This window comes from Megalobrama amblycephala, linkage group LG9 (genome assembly GCF_018812025.1).
Source record: "Megalobrama amblycephala isolate DHTTF-2021 linkage group LG9, ASM1881202v1, whole genome shotgun sequence".
NCBI classification, from domain to species: Eukaryota; Metazoa; Chordata; class Actinopteri; order Cypriniformes; family Xenocyprididae; genus Megalobrama; species Megalobrama amblycephala.
Window position 1 is genome coordinate 31,097,183 of NC_063052.1, and position 19,348 is coordinate 31,116,530.

General features: G+C 35.7%; 2 protein-coding genes across 2 annotated transcripts; both read left to right on the forward strand.

Moving 5' to 3' along the window:
* Positions 1–3,206: 3,206 nt before the first annotated feature.
* LOC125275650 lies at positions 3,207–6,369 on the forward strand. Its single transcript, XM_048202781.1, has 5 exons — positions 3,207–3,423; positions 4,704–5,030; positions 5,291–5,524; positions 5,594–5,695; positions 5,779–6,369. Exons 1-5 carry the CDS (start codon positions 3,375–3,377, stop codon positions 5,853–5,855), a joined length of 789 nt encoding a protein of 262 aa, XP_048058738.1. The 5' UTR covers positions 3,207–3,374; the 3' UTR covers positions 5,856–6,369.
* Positions 6,370–11,007: 4,638 nt separating this feature from the next.
* On the forward strand, positions 11,008–14,005 carry si:dkey-160o24.3 (N-acetyllactosaminide beta-1,3-N-acetylglucosaminyltransferase 2). The gene is made up of 2 exons (XM_048202782.1): positions 11,008–11,236; positions 11,666–14,005. Exon 2 carries the CDS (start codon positions 11,669–11,671, stop codon positions 13,079–13,081), a length of 1,413 nt encoding a protein of 470 aa, XP_048058739.1. The 5' UTR covers positions 11,008–11,236; positions 11,666–11,668; the 3' UTR covers positions 13,082–14,005.
* The last annotated feature ends 5,343 nt before the right edge of the window (positions 14,006–19,348 follow it).

Genomic DNA, 19,348 nt, shown 5'->3' on the forward strand with positions numbered 1-19,348 from the left:
ATACGGTGATGCGCTATGAAATTATTGCAGGGCAAATTTATTATAATATTAATTTAAATATAAAAGTAACCTAGTAAAAATAATAGACTAGAAGAAGGTAACAGGCCTATATTAATTGGAAATGTCAAATCCTCTTAATATTGCCAATATTTGATGCTTTTGACAATATCTCTGGCTATCGTCGATTCATGATCATCATCTATTAAGCAACCCAGCACAGGGTTATCGCGGGGCCCCCAAGTGGGGCCCCCCCGCAGCATGCATGCCTTCCGTACCTATCTGCTACACCACTGCTCTGAGGGTTTGAGGAATAGACCTATATCAAAATGTCATATAATTTATGACATTTAGACCGTGTTAAATTGTAGCTACTTGATTAGTTAAAACTCAACATATCTGTGTTTACGGAAATTACATAAGAAATTAATTAACCACAAAATAACTTAATAACCACAAAAAATAGTAATAATACATTTTTAATACATTACCATAGCGAATCGAGATAAATAATTAGAATAGTGTTCGTTTTTATGTAGCCCTACACTGTCAATAATGGGTTCATTAACCCTCGTGCACTGTTCGATTTCTGGCGACTGCCTGTATGGTCTGGGTCAAATTGACCCTAATTGGATTCAATATAATTCCCCAAAAATCACACTATAAAAAAACAAACAAAAAAAAAAAAACATAAAATCATGTACAAATTAACTTTTAATATCAATAGTTTCACATTACAAAGAATAAATATCTGAATTTATGATTTATAAACATGTTTTTAACCACTATTTTTAAGACTGCCCCTCACCCACCTGTGGGACATTTACCATTATTTCTTTCTTTATTTATTTATTTCGAGCAATTAAATAAAAAAAATAAAAATACATTAATAAAATCAATTTACATGCATCCAAAGACATGGTGCATGTTTCTTTGCGATTATACATTTATAACAATAATATCTTAGTCTAAACCTAAAGTAACCTTGACAAACTATATATCATCTGAAAGCTTTCAGACTCTAGTTTTCATATTTGGTGACAAAAGAAATGACAGAGCAATAGATAAATAGCAATAGATTCTTCATTTGTGATGTGGTGCCAAACTATAACACACTTTCTGATTCTTTCCGTATGTTTTTAATATGCGTTTTAGGGATTGAATTCAGATCATATATTAATATATAGTTTGAATTCAAATCATATATTAATATATACTTTATAAAGTCACCGGTGGAGTCTGGATGTCATCTAGTGAAAAAGTTAGGTAATGCGCACAAAAAAAAATCTTAATTAAAGTTTTGTTTTTTTTTTTGTTTTGTTTTTTGAGATATCAACCTAAAATTTGGCACAGAACTTTTAGAAGTTTTGAAGTTTTAGAGTTGAACATGTTTTGTAAAATATATTTTATATAAAATATATATTTTATATATTTAATTTTTTTATAAACTTGTATAACTTTTTTAAACTTTACTTTTGCAGCTTTTTTTTTTTTTTTACTTCTGCAATAATCTGTGAAGTGTTTCCTTTAAAATGATAGCAAACTTAAGTCTGTGCTCTGAAGTATTAAAGATTTTTAACAATTTAAGTTAGAAAAGTCTATTTCATATCTATGATCAAAAAGTGGGACAGACAATTAACAGGTAAACTTCATATTTTCACAAACTTTGAAAATAAAAAGCTGTTAAATCAGTAAGACACTGTCACTTCAGGACTAGAGTTGAGGAGTTCTGACATATAATACATAAGTGTTTTTGTATTTTGGGTCTGTAGTTGATTTTGAATGGCCGTCTATAGGTCAAATTGACCCACGAACAGTAAGAATATATAAATATTCTGTATGCACATTTCACAACACATCAGCATGTTGAAACTTTGCATGCATGTTTGTGACCCTAAATGAGAAATAGTCTCAAAATTTCAAGAAAAACAATGTAGGTTAGATAGTATTTCAGATAGATTTTAAAAAAAAAGAAAAAGAAATGATAGCTCATTTTTACCATATATGGTTGAAAAATAAAAATAAGTGAGGAAAACCTCATTTTTTAGCTCCATAGGGTAGTAAAAAACTAAAATAACAAAATATAACCAAGACATGTTATTATTTTGGGTCTGTACAGTTGCCTTAACCTAAATTTAGTTTGTATATGTCAAAATACATCAGCGTGTTGGCATGCATGTTCTTGGCATGCATGTTCATGACCCTAAATGAGAAAAAAAGTCACAAAATTTCAAGAAAAAAAAAAAAAATAGGTTAACTGATGTTTCCGACACTCAAAATTCAAAACGGGTCAAATTGACCCACAACAGTAGTACACGAGGGTTAATGATTATTCAGTTAGGCTTTTGTTAATTTATGAATGATTCAATAATTTTTAAACAAATTGTTTGTTTGTTTTTTTTGTTTTTCATAATGCAGCTAGATAAAAAAAAAATTTATAAATAAAAAATAATTAAACATACAAAAGCAGGTCGTGCTGAAATGAGTGCAGCTGTAGTTGTAGTTTCCTCCTGCAGGTGTCGCTCTCTATGAGCTCTGAGCAGCTCCAGAACTCAACGCGTCTCATGAGTCTCAGGTCCAGTAAACAGAAGATTGAGTCCAGACGGGCTGAAGGTCAGAATCATCTCTTCATTCTCTCTCTACAGACATGAAACACTAAAACATCATCACACACTCACTCAACGAGAGGAAGATCACAAACAGCTGCTGGAACAGTCACATGTAGTTCTTATTCTGCTTTAACTCTCAATGAAACTGTCTAAAGCAGTGAGTCAAACCTGTCCTACCACCAGCACTGCACGTTTTGTATGTCTCCCTCATCTATCGCACCTGATTTAACTCATGAGTTCATTAGTAGAGACAGCAAGATCTGAAATGGGTGTGTCAGAATATGGGGAGACATACAAGATGTGCAGGGCTGTTGGTAGTACAGGACAGGTTTGAAAACCACTAAAGCATTTCATCAATACAGCAAAGACACTGTTTTATTTGAAGAGTTTGCATAATTTGTTATTTCACCTCAATTAAAAACAAATCCTTGCCTCTTTTTGCTTCAAATAAGATTAACACTTTTTTTTATAGGAAGTCTACCTGAAAATGTTACTTCTTTTACTCTTAGTTTCACTGTCTTTTTTAGATGTATTTTCAGTGCAAACTAACATCATCTGCCTTCCCCCATATGAGGGAACTTCCTCTTTTCTCAGTGAAGTGGTCAGATATTTCCTCATGGTTCAGTCCAGAGAGAGTCTCACCGTGAGGAGCTTCATGAGAGCCAGAACACAGACGGACTGAAGAACAGACACTCATGTCTCCATCTGAAGCTGCATCCACACTCTTCTGCTGGGATTGGGCTCTTCTGGAAACTGGACTTTAGAGAAATGATGCTCATCTTTGGACTGATGCTGCTGCTGCTGCAAACTGCTGCATGTGAGTCAACTTTCAGCTCAAACTGATCATGATGTTCAATCACATGAATCTCTGAGATAAAAACACTGTAATATTACATTAAGAGTGTTAATAAAACAGTCTGCAGTGATCTAACAGTGATTCAACAGACAAGTCTAGTCTCAGACTAAAATCCATGTTTGAGCTGTTTTAACTGAAAGATCAGAACAGCAGATCTTAGTGTTTTCTGCTCTAAACAGTGTGTGTTAGTGGAGTATTATAATAATGTCACCTGGAAGTGTTTAAATCACATTAACAGTCACAGTTTTGTTAAAGTGTTAAAGACATGAAATCAAAATAGTTTTTATAATTATATTCTGCATATGGTTTACTTAGACAAAATATAACAGGTGATTTTGTTCTGCCATTCCAGAAAATACAAATAGCATTCACTGATTGATTAAAACATATTACTGTCTTAGTTTGCAAACTAACCTAACATTTTATTTAAGAAATTTTACCTACAATTCTATTCTTGTTTTCACACCTCATCACATGATTCAGCTATTTTTCTGCATACTCTCTCTCACTCTCTGTCCGTCTCTCTCTCCAACTTCCTTTTTCACCCCATGAATCCACTCTGTTCTTCTCTCTTTCTCTCATTTTCTCAGTTTTATACAAATTAATGTCTGTCTTTGTATTCAAAACTGTAACAATAAATGTTGCTCCATAAAATGCTCTCTAGAATGAGAATGTCTGTCAAACTGATGATAAATCCAGATCTTGAAGTCAGTATTCATGCTCGACATCTTTCTCTATTGACAGAGACTCAAAAGTAACAAAGTTTTCAGATTTTTTTGCAAGCAATGTATGTATTGCACATATTTAATTGTATTTTAGTCAATGTTCCTGCAGCTCCAGAGAGATCAGTCACATGACATTGATCAGGTGATTGTGTTCAGACCTGAACGATCATGAGAAAAGATGAAACAACTCAAATCACTCACTTCCAGCAGAACAACTGTTACTGAGATGAACGTGAATGAATGAATGAGTGAATGAATGAATGAATGAATGAATGGAGAACTTCAGATGTTAAAGACCTACATGTTCAACACAGGACAGAAAACTGCCATTTCATGTGGTTTTTGTTGCGGATGATTTTAGAAACATTATTTGAGAGCCGAGATTAGATCAAGAGTCTGTCAGATACGTGTCTTCTGTTGAACTCTGATTCTGTGACTGTTTGAGAAATTTATCTGATTGTAATTTATAATGAGAGATCTTCATAGACATTTCTCTCTCTCTTTTATGTTCTTCAGGTCTGGAGTTTAACTGCAGGTTTAATCAGGCAGATCCTTGTTACGCAGCTCTGGGACACAAACTCAATCTGAAGATGGTGGACACTAGTAAATATGTCCTGAAGATACACAAGAGAATAAACAACAACCCAGATGATCCAGTTTGTAGAGTAGTGAATGACAGGATAAGGGAATGTGATCTTTTTAATAACAGAACTGAAGTGATAGTCATTAAAGGGACTCTGATAATAAACCGTGTGATCAGAGCAGATTCAGGGAATTACACTTTAATACTCGAGGTCTCAGACGGCACAGTAACATACACAGATCTTCAAGTGATTGTTGAAGGTACAGTAACTCTCTCATCAGACTCATTACAATCTCATGATCTCCAAAGATCTCACTCTCATGAAAATGATTCAGTTGAATCTCTGTGAAGGTTTTTTTTTTCATGCAGCTCATTTTTGAACATCTTGAATAATTTCATCAAAAGCAACTGCACTTTTGTTTCTGTTTATTTAGATTTTATTATTTGTCAGATATTTATTTAATAGTTTGTTTGTATGTATTGTGTTTATCATGTGACTGTCATGTGTCCCTCCCTCCAGCTCCTATTGGCTCAGTGAATGTGTCAATCAGCTGTTCCTCCAGTGGGATGAAGTCAGTGTCCTGCTCCTCTGACGGGGATCAGCTCATCTACAGCTGGACTCTGAATGGAGAATCACTGATGGATGGAAACCCCACCATTGAGCTGAATGAGGAAACTGATGGAAACATCATCTGCAGTGTGAAGAACCACGTCAGTCACGGACAGAAGAACATTAGTGTAAAACACTGTCCTGGTGAGATTATTTCTGTTCAACTACAGATATCAACAACACAACATTGTTTATTGATTGATGTGTTTTCAGTGAGTTCAGAGTCTGTGGTGTTTGTGCTGGTCTGGAGTTTTCAGATGATGGTTCTGTTTGGTCTGTTAGGAGGTTTTCACATCTACATGAGACACACGTCAGGTCAGAGACATTTATGATCATCATTATGGATTTGACATGCAGATATTAAGAGTGTGAAGATGATGATAATGTGATGCTTTTAGGAAAGAAACAGGAAGATCAAAAAGTGAGAATGAGAAGATTTAGAGAAGGACATGAACACACAGCAGAAGATTCATGAGACCAGCAGCAGATCTCATCACATCTATGAGAAATCCTCTCCTTCTGCTTTCCTGTTTCTACGATGTTTTCAGGTGAACAATTGTAAAAATTTCAGATGACAGCAACTGTGGATCGACATGCAAATCTTTCAGATATTATCCTATAATATTTTAATATTATCCTTTTATTGTAATCGTTAAGAGCGTACGTTTTCTGCCTAACATGAACACTGTGTCTGCTTCACTGAAAACATGAAGTTAACTAACGAACATGTACTATATTATAGCTGTATATTACTGTCATATGGATATTACTGTGATACACTCATCTCTGGCTGATAACAGAATATTTCCTCATTTATAACATTAAAACAAGCATTTTCTGTAAAGCTGCTTTGAAACAGCATGTATTGTGAAAAGTGCTATACAAATATATTTGAATTGTAAAAGCTTGAATTCAAAAGTGTTCCTCTTGATCTGTGTGTGTTTGTGGTGTCTGCTGTTTTGCTCTTCATGCTTTTAAACTTCTGCTTGCATTTGCAGTTTTTTTTTTTATAATGTTTAAGTGTTTAGCCACATTCATGCATTTATCTTTACTAGATCTTTGTGACTATAGAATATTCATAACTATTCTTTAAGAACTGTAAATTGAGTTTGAGTTGAAATTAAACTTTTTGGGTTTGAGTTAAATGAAAATAAAACTATTTGAAATTAAACTTTTTTTGAAGTCACAGAAAGTGCACATTAAACAAATTAAGTTTGACAGATTTAAAATTGCACTACAGAGCTTTAGCTTCTCTATCGACATCTGTCTATGAAATATAATATTGCATGTCATGTGGAGTAGTTTGAAGTCAGTACGGATGAATCTGAAACAGAACAATATCGCCTGCTGGTGAGGAGGCTAATATAGTTATCTTTATAGTTATTGTTCTTGGTGTGTATGGGCCTTTAGACTTTTTATCTTTTCACACTCCAAGGGTGTTTCATTAAAATTGTCACCACGTTTTATGCAAACATTCCAAAAACATTTAACAAATATTAATAACACCATAAAGATGTTTTGAGAATGTTGTTCTAAGAACGTTTTCTCTCAATGTTATTAGAATGTTCATTACGTAAAAATAACATTGTAAGGATGTTCCGTGAACATTGTTCTCACAACATTTTCTCTCTATATTAGGAGAACATTCATTAATTAATTACGTTGTAAGGACATGCACATTTTATTGTAACAGAAAACATTTAGCAAATATTAATAACATCATAAAGATGTTCTGAGAATGTTGTTCTAAGCAGGGGTGGATCTAGAAAATGGCAAAGGGGTGGCATGAGGTCTATGAGGGGTGGCAACACCAAAGCAAGCGCCCATGGATAGTTTTTGGAGATTTATGGCCTGACATACACAAATATTGCATTACCACAAAATAATTATCTATACAGTTTAAAACTGAAAATAAATAACAAGATTTCAATATCAATCATGGCACCAAGTCAAGACACTATATGAAAAACATCAACAGATTATTATTTTGAGCTTGTATCACTAAAGATGAGCAGTGTTATAAATATTACAAAGGCTACTTCGATGGTATAAATCACGTTTTAGTGCAAGTTAAAGAGCAACAAAAACGTTTGAATTTCCACAGTTTTGCAAACAATTTTTGAGTTTCTGTTATTAAAGGATTAGTTCACTTTCAAATGAAAATGACCCCATGCTTTACTCACCCTCAAGCCATCAAAGGTGTACATGACTTTCTTCCTTCTGATGAACACAATGGGAGATATTTTAATATCCTGATGCATCTGAGCTTTATAATGGCAATGAACAGGGGTCACGAGTATGAGCTGAAGTGCTTCCATATTCATGACTGCCTTCCGTATTCAACAAAGAAAGTGTAAAACTCTTGCAGTTCAAAAGCTTACGCTACGTCTTACGCCTTCCCTATTCAACTTACAGAAAAAGTATAACTGATGTGACACGGGGGACGGGGGGGTCAGGACCCCCGCAGTTTTGAAAGACAGAAATCGACCCCCGCACTTTTGATAAGGGCTGCTTCAATCAGTCACAATATATCATCTTTTGCTTTGGATATTTTCTTTCAAATGAGACCATTTTCACGTTTCTGTGAGCTTTTGTTCGTAAATAATCAACTGTTTTGTCGCAGATGTGAACAGGAAATGCGCTCTCGAATGGAGAAACACGACGCGATCTCCAAGCAATCGATCACAGCGTGCTAACGTTTTAGGACAGGTCAATGGTATATAAATCGTGGCCGAACGTTAGCGTTTGTCAATCAAGCCAAACCGTCCGTTTAGAAACCGAGAAATTTGACACTTTAAGGTAAGGAGGCTGATCTCTCAGGTTGACGGGAGCTGGCTTGTTTTGATTTCGGTAATTACATCTAGAAAGTTAAAAGCATTGATCTATAAAAGAGATAGCTAAAAGCGAAACGAAAGTAATTGCCTCGACCGGCGACAGTGGGGAGGACGCACGAGAGAGGAGACCTGCGCGTTTAATTGGTGTATACTGTAATACTGCATTTACAAAGCTTATCAGTGGCATGCACTTTGATCGCGGTGCCCCCGCGTTCCCATTTCTCTTGATGTGAACCGTGAGCTCCGGTCCATTACAATTTAGGGCCCTGGTATACTTAAAGGTCCCGTTCTTCATGATCCCATGTTTCAAACTTTAGTTAGTGTGTAATGTTGTTGTTAGAGTATAAATAAAATCTGTAAAATTTTAAAGCTCAATGTTCAATGCCAAGCGAGATATTTTATTTAACAGAAGTCGCCTACATCGAACGGCCAGTTTGGACTACATCCCTCTACTTCCTTCTTTAATGAAGTCACTAAAACAGTTTTTTGACTAACCTCCGCCCACAGGAATACACAAGAGTTGCATTTGTAGAGTGTGTTTGTCGCCATGTCGTCGAAACGCTGTTATTTTCATCCCGCAGTCCAATCACCGGGTCTGATTCTGGATCAAATTGATAGGGTAAAATTAAAGACATGTTTACATTAACACTGAGCGCGTGCATCTCCACGTTATGGTAAGAGGCGTGACCTTTCCGGGCACGGTGCGCTCAGAGCTGTCGAATCACAACACAGGAACCGCTGGCACAATCAGAACTCGTTACGTGTTTCTGAAGGAGGGACTTCATAGAACAAGGAAGTCATCAGCCCGTTTTTATGACAGTGGAAACTGCGGTATACAGATAAGTAAATTATGTGAAAAATACTGTGTTTTTTTACACGCGAAACATGAACACATGTTATATTGCACACTATAAACACAATCAAAGCTTCAAAAAACCACGAAAAACGGGACCTTTAATTTCCTGCATTCCGCTCAGTCTCGCGCGCCTTTCAAAGAAACAATAACAATCTCAATCCCCCCCACCAGTTTACATTTTCTTCATAACTTGAATATGGAAGGCGGTCTGGCAGAAGCTAGATATTTTACTTCATAACTTGTTAAATATGGATATTTTTTTACACAAGCGCATCGCTTCACTTCAGAAGGCCTTTATTAACCCCCTCGAGGCCGTGTGAAGTATGTTTATGATAAATGGATGTGGATGGAAACGATTTCTTCAGCTCATACTCGTGACATACTCGTAATAAAGCTTGGATGCGTCAGGAGGATATTTATTAAAATATCTCTTATTGTGATCATCAGAAAGAAGAAAGTCATACACCTAGGGTGGCTTGAGGGTGAGTAAAGCTTGGGCTAATTTTTATTTGAAAGTGAACTAATCCTTTAACAGTGATGGGACTGTCTGTGTGTGTTCAGCCAAACAACCACCCAGAATCTCCGAACAACACTTTAGCAAACACCCAGAACATCTATCTATTCTGGCCTAACTGACCAAACTATTTAAAACAAGACTTTAAATTGGCTGTATACATTTGTCTTTCAAACTTTTCAATCTAGTTATTGTTTTTCTTGATTGCTAACACAATTCATAACACAATTCAACATTGTTTTAAGCATAAACTAAACTCACTTTATTAAATTTTTCAAGACATATTTTACATTTGCATCTTAAGTAAATGTATCTTGATTCAAAGATGTTTAGATGTTTGTATTGGAAAACAGGACAAAAATACAGAGGAAGATGTTCATTTTTGCAGTGCATGCAACATTTATTGCCACAACTTCATGAATTTAAGACGTTCTGCTCTGATTTAAGAGGTCTTCATTTGTGTAAGGGTGAACAAGGCTTTTTAAGAGCCACAGAAACCCTGACTGGCCCCCGCAACCAGCTCAACTTGTTTGACCAAGACCCTGTCATGGATTAGTTGTTTGTGTGGTGATTTGTCTTCAAAATATGTTTGGTATGGAGCATATTTATCAACAAGCAGCCTGAAGACATATAGTATTTGTTGGTGAGATTCCTGGAGAGAAGATGAGAGCATACAGTCCATACAGAAGATCTGGTGTCCTCAATTCCATCTGATGAAAAGCATATTTCATTCTGAATTCTAGATTCTATAATCAACAATGAACACTCTTAAAAATAAAGGTTCCAACAGAGTGTTTTCACAGCACTGCCATAGAAGAACCATTTTTGGTTCAGTTCTCAAAAGAAACATTGAATGGAAATATTCCATGGAAAGGTTCTTCATGGAACTATAGATGCCAATAAAGAACCTTTATTTGTAAGAGTGTAGCTGATGTTGTTTTGTAATGCAGAAATCTCATCTGTGCAACAGGCCTACATGCAATCCATGGTGACAACTCGCCACACTTGTTAAACAACATCAAGCATATGTAACATCAAAAAGCAGCTGCCCTGTCAGAGAACTTGTTTGCAATAAAATCTGATACTGATAGGGTTGAAATCATATGTTTGTTTATATATTATAATAAAAAATGGGGATTACAGTGCTTGGTGTCAAGAGTGGAGGTTGCTATATATCTCAAAAACTAAAGGTTTTAGAGTCAAAACTACAATTAGACCTAATTAAACTATATATTTATTTATTTTAAGTTCATAGTTTCCACCTGTTCACTAGTTTTTAGGTACCTAAAACTTTAAGATTTGTGTCTATAGAATTTGACTTAAATAAGAGAAATATTCACTACAGTGAAACGTGTGACAACTAGCCCCTGGCCTATTTATTTGTTATCTTTTACCGCAACTGAGTATCGCGGGCGTGGCCTCACACACGCACACACCTGAGCTCACTTCACGCGCTCCTCAGTACACGAGACACATACAGGGGGATTTAATTGACCTTATTTCTTGGTTTGTTTTGTTATTAGACGTTTTTACTTATTCCATATAATATCCTTTTCTTTTATCTTACGCATACAGTATTTAGGAGTAGCCTATTATTGCGTGGATGACGCAAAATTCATCATAAAATAGACCTACATAACCAGAACACCGTGGTAAGTCCAAAGTCTAAGTATATACAGTACTAGTAAGTATTTGTTTCGTTTCGTTGTTGGAACAACTAAATAATCACAAAGAAAAAAATACAAAACGACATCTATACTATATTTTAGTAGGCTACTTTTATGTTTTAGAGTAGCAAATGTAAAGTAGGAAATGACGTGAAACTGCTGTCGCATCTTAGTTTTTTGTTAGTATAGCTTTTAAAATGTTTATTTTTTACTTTTCATTTTATATTTAATTAATTTTTACAACTTTTATTCATTTTAATAAAATGAATTTATCAAGTACCATAATAAATTATGGGTATTTTTTGTAGATTTTTGTTTTAAAAAAGTCCTGTATAATAGTAGTGACAGCTGTGTGATTAAGATAAAACAATCAAATTTGATGGTCCGTTTAACTTTAAATCTTCCTTTCCTCAGTATATGGCTTCATGTCTTCGTCGATACCGCCGTCGGATCCTGTTCTTCTGTTTGCCCTGCATACTGCTGCTCCCAATCTACATTTATGTCTCGATTACTTTGTGCAATATCATGACATATGGCGCACCTGGAGCTCATTCTGTGCAGCCGACACACTTTATGGCCACTGGTCTCAAACTCTCCAGAGATCTGGCTCCCCATCCTGCGAAAACCTTCTGGAGAAGCAAGCTAAACAGCGGAGCGCTTTGGAACATCATACAGTATGTGACGGATTGCCAGCATAACCCCATCCTAAACCCTCGTCTGGCTGCAAACCCACCTGGTATTTCTTATAAAACAGAAAGGTCCAGAAGAAGCAGGAATAGATGCTCTCCAGATTATAAGATGAACAATACAATGCCGGATTTCTTCACTCTACCATCGCAGATAAAGGATTTTGTGACCACCATGCACTGTCGAAGCTATCCGCTGATCATAGATGCTTTAGGTGTTAGGTGTGAACGGGCACCAACGTTGCTCCTGGCCATCAAAACTCAATCTGCCAATTTTGCGAACAGAGAAGCGATAAGAGAAACTTGGGGGCGTTCAGGAAGGATAAAAAGCCGAGGTGGGCGGCAAAGGCTTGTTCGCAGGGTCTTCCTTCTGGGGAAGTCCAAAGACTTGCATGTCGAAGAGAAATTGCAGTTAGAGAGTGATAAATATGGTGACATCATCCAATGGGAATTCATGGACACATTTTTTAACCTATCCCTGAAGGATGTGCTGTTCTGGGACTGGTTCTCAAGGCGATGCCCACATGCCCGTTTCATTTTTAAAGGTGATGATGATATCTTTGTGAGGACGCCCGCTCTTCTAGACTATCTGCTGGCCGAGGAGGCAAATGGAAGCTTCTCAAATGGATCCAGTAAGTCAAATAAAATGGAGACGTTTGTTGTGGGGGACGTGATAAACAATGCAGCTCCAATGCGCTCCAATGGGACTAAGTACTACATTCCGGAGAGCTTCTTTAAAGGGCTGTACCCATCATACCCTGGTGGAGGGGGGGTGGTTTACTCTGGTTCTCTGGCCCATAGGCTTTTGGAGGTGTCGCAAAGGGTTCATCTGTTCCCTATTGATGATGTCTATCTGGGCATGTGTCTTCAGAGACTGGGAGTGTACCCTATCCACCACCCTGCCTTCCTCACCTTTGACTTCCCCAAGGATGAGCCCAAGGAACCCTGTGCGAATCATACAATCCTCATGGTGCACAAGCGTAGTCCGGCTGAGATGTTCCAACTTTGGACCGAAACGTCGACGCCCAGTCCTAAATGCAGAAATGCAACGCTGAGAGTCCAAACTGGAGTTCAGTACACAAGACAGAAGCCAGTTCACAACAGGTTTCTTCTCTCCCAGTTCTCATTCTTACTGAACAGTTGAAAATTGATGTTATGGTCTTTTGAATGAACTGCTGTAGTTTTGAATCTTTTTTTAAGTCGCGATGAAACAGAAGTAGCGACAGATCTTTTCTTCCATATTGTGACGTAAAGAGAAGTCTGCATTTTATTGGAAGATCAAGTTGTGTCAAAAAGTAAAATAAAATAAAATAATTAAACATATGCATGAGTTGTTCACATTAAGATCTATAACATGCATTTAAAAATAGATGTGAATTCTAAAATTCCTTCTAAGTGTTACTGTAAATGTATTACTCTGAGTATTAAAGGTGCAAAATTTGGGAGGATCTATTGACAGAAATGCAATATAATATACATAACTATGTTTTCAGTGGTGTATAAAGACCTTACATAATGAACCATTATGTTTTTATTACCCTAGAATGAGCCATTTCAATCTACATACATGTCAAGTCGTAATTTTGCGCCGGCATGTTTCTACAGCAGCCCTAAATGGACAAACACTCTACAGAGTGTGTTTCATCACTATGTTGTTGTTCTTCTTTGTGTGTTCAATATAATGACGATGCAAGCTGCCTCTAAAAAAACGAACGATTTTGAAGAAGTAGTAGTCGTTTGGTTTATTAGAAGCAGAGACTGTTCTTTGTTAGAAGCAAGAAGAAAAATCATTGCTTGACTGGCTAACATACTCTCTGCTGTCAGACGACATCTTTGTCTTGTGTCAGCCAGACGGCCACCATAGCTTATCTATTTTGCTTCGAAAGGGAGGGGTGAGCTGCTGTTGGTTGCAGATTGCAACCTCACCCCTAGATGCTGCTAAAATGTACACACTGCACCTTTAAAAGTGCAATAGGTGATTCTCTACAGAAACATTTTTTGTTATACGGGTTGAAAGTCTCTTCATATCACTATGATAAATGTATTTTTATAAATATGTTGTCTGTGAAAGGCATAGGACCATAAAATGTTCATCCAATCTTTGAATTCGGTCTGAATAAAATAATACAATGTCCTACCTGCCTGTCAACTTATGTTTTTACATACCCTCACACACTCTGTTCGCGCAGACATCATACGTCATCAGCGTGTTTTATGCTATGCAGAGTTTATGTAGACAGACGTCAGTCACGGAGCACCACAAACAAACAGCAGCCATATTTTACAGTTCCTACCAAATCAAAACAACGAGTTTATGCTGCGTTCACGCCATAACCACCGTAATTAAGCAATGGCGACCCGTGACGTTCTAACCGGAGCTGTTCACATCCTCAAACTAGGAATTATGCATTTCCATGTCAACAGTATCAACACCGAAATTAATCTGCAGCAGTCAGGTACAAGCTCTCTAAGTTGTTTATGTTCGTTATAATTGTAATGTTATGTGCTTTGAGACATGAGGTAGTTTCGCGCCGTCTCCTGTGACAGGCTAAATTAAGCTAAATTAAGTTACTATGGAGATTTATTCTTTGCAACCAGGCTAAGATTAATCCTAGTGATTTATCTGTTAGTTCCTCTGTCAATCCTACTAGAAATTAATGTTTTACAGTCACTCCATGGTCTTCTGTAAATATGTTGCATCATTTTAATTATCCTGCATTAAAATAATAGATATAGTGTCATTCATCTAAGTATGGCTACTGTTATTTTAATGTTATTATGAAGACTGCTGTTCATATTGCTGTCAGAGGGTTCATGAATACATATTACTCTGTCATGTGTACATGCATTTTATCTGGCATTGGTAGCACATTGGTAGCAGTTTATCTTCCTAAATTCTAGTTCCACTTCACTGAATTAATAACTATGTAGTGTATTGGACATTCGTGAGAAAGGTAGGAGACCACAAAATGTTTTTGGTATTTTTTTTTAAATTATTTTTTATATCAGTACAGACAATAAAATGTCCGCAGACACTATTCACCTAATTTGTAAAAAAAAAAAAAAAAAAAAATCTCCAACCAAGTCACTTACCAGCCTGCAAAATGTTCTTGTACTTAATCTTGCCTTGCTGCCAGGTGCTTTTTTTGCCAGACATGTTTGTTCAAGGATAGATAAGAGCGAGTAAATGATTAGATAGATAAAAATAAACACATTATGAAATTATAGATTAGATAAAATCAATTAGACATAAAACAACCTAAATAAAGATCGATAAGAGTAGATAGATGAGAAATATTAAATAGACAGATAAAATAAATTACAAGGAATTTACAGCATAATTATAGTGTACCTATAAAGTAAGTACATGTAAGTATAGGGTAACAATATGTAAAGTCTTGGGAATAAAGCTGTAACAACCAGGAAAATAACAAATTATTTATACTGTAAGTATTTTAGAACAAAGGGGTACTTATACTATTATGATAGACAACAATCTTAAGTTTGGGAGCAATTTAGTGAGAAAGTGCACTTATTAAGTTGTTTCAAGGCAAATAGAAAGAACTGTTGCAATCTTTTTTAATACATGGGGAAATATACTTTTGTTTCATGTAGTTACAGGGTAAGTATTACACTGCGGGCTGTAAATTAAAGTGGTGCTTTTACAATTTGTGGAAATGATGGTCTGTCATTAATAAGTAACTATGCAGGAAGTAATGTAGGACTAATGAGTAGTACATAAACACTTCTACTTCTACTACTATAAACTAATATAGAAACAAGCTTAACTGATCAGTAAGTAATATCACATTTAGAAGATAGTTCCTTATTAGCTAATCAATAATTACCTAATGAGATTACCATCATTAATAACTATTAACTAACAGACAATTTGTAAAGAACATTATTGTGTGTCTGAGATGTAATCAGTCATCATTTTTACTCTGAATATAGTCATAAAATGCATCATTAATTACTCAAGTGTTACCTAGTCACTATGCAGGAACTACTAGTGAACAGGACCATTATTTTAAAGTGAAAAACATCTTTTCAACAAGTTGTTCCTGCATAGTGAATAGGCAACACTTGAGTAATTAATGATACATTTTATGCCCACGTTGAGAGTAAAAAAGACAATTGCTCACATCTCAGACACTTTAATGTTGTGATTAGTAATTAATTAGTAATTTTTTATAATTTGTCATAGTTACCTATTAGTTCTTAATGATGCAAATCTCATTTTCTAATTTTTGATTAGCTAAGGAACTATCTTAGTCCTAAATTTGATATTACTTACTGATTAGTTAAAGGAATAGTTCACCCAAAAATGAAAATTATGTCATTGATTACTCACCCTCATGTCGTTTCACACCTGTAAGACCTTCATTCATCTTCGGAACACAAATTAAGATATTTTTGATTAAATCCGATGGCTCAGTGAGGCTTGCATAGGGAGCAATCAACATTTCCTCTCTCAAGACACATAAAGGTACTAAAAACATATTTAAAACAGTTAATGCGAGTTAAGTAGTTCTACCTTAATATTATATAGTAATGAGAATATTTTTGCGTGCCAAAAAAACAAAATAACGACTTTTCAACAATATAGTGATGGGCCGATTTCAAAACACTGCTTCTGAGCTTTGCGAATCGAATCAGTGACTCGGAGCGCCGAAGTCACGTGATTTCAGCAGTTTAGTCGTTTGATAGGAGATCCGAGTCACTGATTCGATTCGCAAAGCTCAGAAGTAGTGTTTTGAAATCAGCCCATCACTATATTGTTGAAAAGTTATTTTATTTTCTTATTTTTTTGGTGCACAAAAAGTATTCTCGTTACTTTGTAATATTAAGGTAGAACTACTGAACTCACATGAACTGTTTTCAATGTGTCTTTAGTACCTTTATGGATCTTGAGAGAGGAAATGTCATTGCTGGCTATGGAAGCCTCACTGAGCCATCGGATTTCAACAAAAATATCTTAATTTGCATTCCAAAGATTAACCAAGGTCTGACGGGTGTGGAACAGCATGAGGGTAAATAATAAATGACATTATTTTCATTTTTGGGTGAACTAACCCTTTAAGTATCTTTTTGGCTACTTTGTATCAAAGATTTTAGCAACTTTTACTCTCTACTTGACTACATTTTTCAGCAAGTAAATGTACTTTTTACTCCAGTACATTTGTGATGAGTAATGCAGTTACACATTACATTTTGCATGACACCTAACTTTTTCTGCAGCAGTTTGTTTCTGATATAAAGAAGCGATATCGCCATCTACAGGGCATTGAAGGAACTATACCTTGTGCGTTTTTCCATAACTCACCCAAACTTGTCAACAAGGCTACTTTACATGAATGCAAGTGCATTAGCAGGTAGTTGCTGAATCGCAGGTGTTTGATTTAGAACATGAGGTCATGACTGCAGCCGGTGATGAGGCCGAAACCAGCACATCTAGTGCAAGTAGACATTCACTATTAAATTTTACTTAAAGGATTAGTCCACTTTTAAATAAACTTTTCCTGATAATTTACTCACCCCCATGTCATCCAAGATGTCCATGTCTTTCTTTCTTCAGTCGAAAAGAAATTAAAGTTTTTGATGAAAACATTCCAGGATTTTTCTCTTTATAGTAGACTTGAATGGGCACCAAACGATTTAAGGTCCAAATTAGTTTCACTGCAGCTTCAAATTGTTCAACACGATCCCAGATGAGAAATAAGGGTCTTATCTAGTGAAACCAGTGCTCATTTTCTGAAAAAAAATGAAAATTATATAAGTTTATTACTGCCCTCCACAGGTCAAAGTTTGAACTAATTGTTATATACTATTGAACTAGCATATTGCATATAAACATTAGTTAAAACTTTGGCCTGTGGAGGGCAGTATTACGCTTAGCAGCGTCTATACTGCTGGAATTCAAATAGAGAAGAAGAAGAAGAGAGCTAGTTCAAGATGAGCATTTCTGGTTAAAACTTATATAATTTTCAATTTTTTTCAGAAAATGAGCGATGGTTTCACTAGATAAGACCCTTATTTCTCATCTGGGATCATGTAGAACAATTTGAAGCTGCAGTGAAACTAATTATGACCTTCAACCGTTTGGTGCCCATTGAAGTCTACTATAAGGAGAAAAATCCTGGAATGTTTTCATCAAAAACCTTCATTTCTTTTCGACTGAAGAAAGAAAGACATGGACATCTTGGATGACATGGGGGTGAGTAAATTATCAGGAAAAGTTTATTTAAAAGTGAACTAATCCTTTAAAGTTATTTTATTTATCCTGATGAGAACTTTTTGATGGATATTAGTTTATGTATGGCCTTTTTGTGCACTTGAGCTCAACTGAGACTTGAGAGTTTATAGACGTTTAGAAGGTTGTTGTGTCGACCTTGATTTATTGCAATATTGAGGTGTTCAAAATAAACTTGATTTCTTGATTTTCTTGATTTACAAATCTATTGTTTCTTATTTTCACTGGCATGTCTCTCAGGTGTTGAAGACTAGAGCATCTTTGAGCACATTCAGTATGAGTAAAATACTTAAGTACTACTAAAATCTTATATTGTATATAGTTGTATAAAATCAGTCGTATTGTAATTGGTTACTTGTAACTTGTAGTGGAGTCATTTTCGATATAAGGTATCAGTACTTTTATTCAAATATGGTTTTCAGGTACTCTTTACACCTCTGGCAAACGTTCAACGGACTAAGCCAGGATGCACTGATTAATCAAGGTCAAGCTGCGCTTTTTCTGTTATCCTGGCTTTCTTAATTCTACTTTTGCGCAATACCCCTCAGGGGTTCCCAAACACATTCCTGGAGCCTCCCCAAAACTGCATGTTTTCCACGTCTCCTTAATCAGACACACCCGATTCAGATCATCATCTTATCAGTCGAGACTCCAAGACCTGAAATGGGTGTGTCAGAAAAAGGAGACATGGGGAGGATCCAGGAATTTGTTTGGGAACCCCTGGTGTAGAGCTATTCGACGTGTTATGTCACTGTGTGCGCATAGTGGTGGCAGAAAAATAGCGCTAACAAGTGGAGGAAAATGGGCAAAATCCACAGAAGAGAAAAATGTTTTGTTGTGCCTCTGGATGTCAGAATCGGTATGTAAAAAATACAGTAATTTTTATTGAATACTGTCGTTGAAAATGTCCTTTGAAGCTAAACGGAGATGTTTATGTTGCAAGACACAAACCTGCAATGATTAGTCTACTATTAAAGCATGAAATTGATGTAAACAGTGAGTCTACATAATATTCACATATGCAGTTCATAGGGGACATACATAGCAGTAACAGCATGAAATAATATTTAAACCTATCACATTTTACATAGATAACTTTCAAACATAGACTAACATTTTTATTTTTTATTTTGCAAGACTTTTTTTTTTTCTTCCATT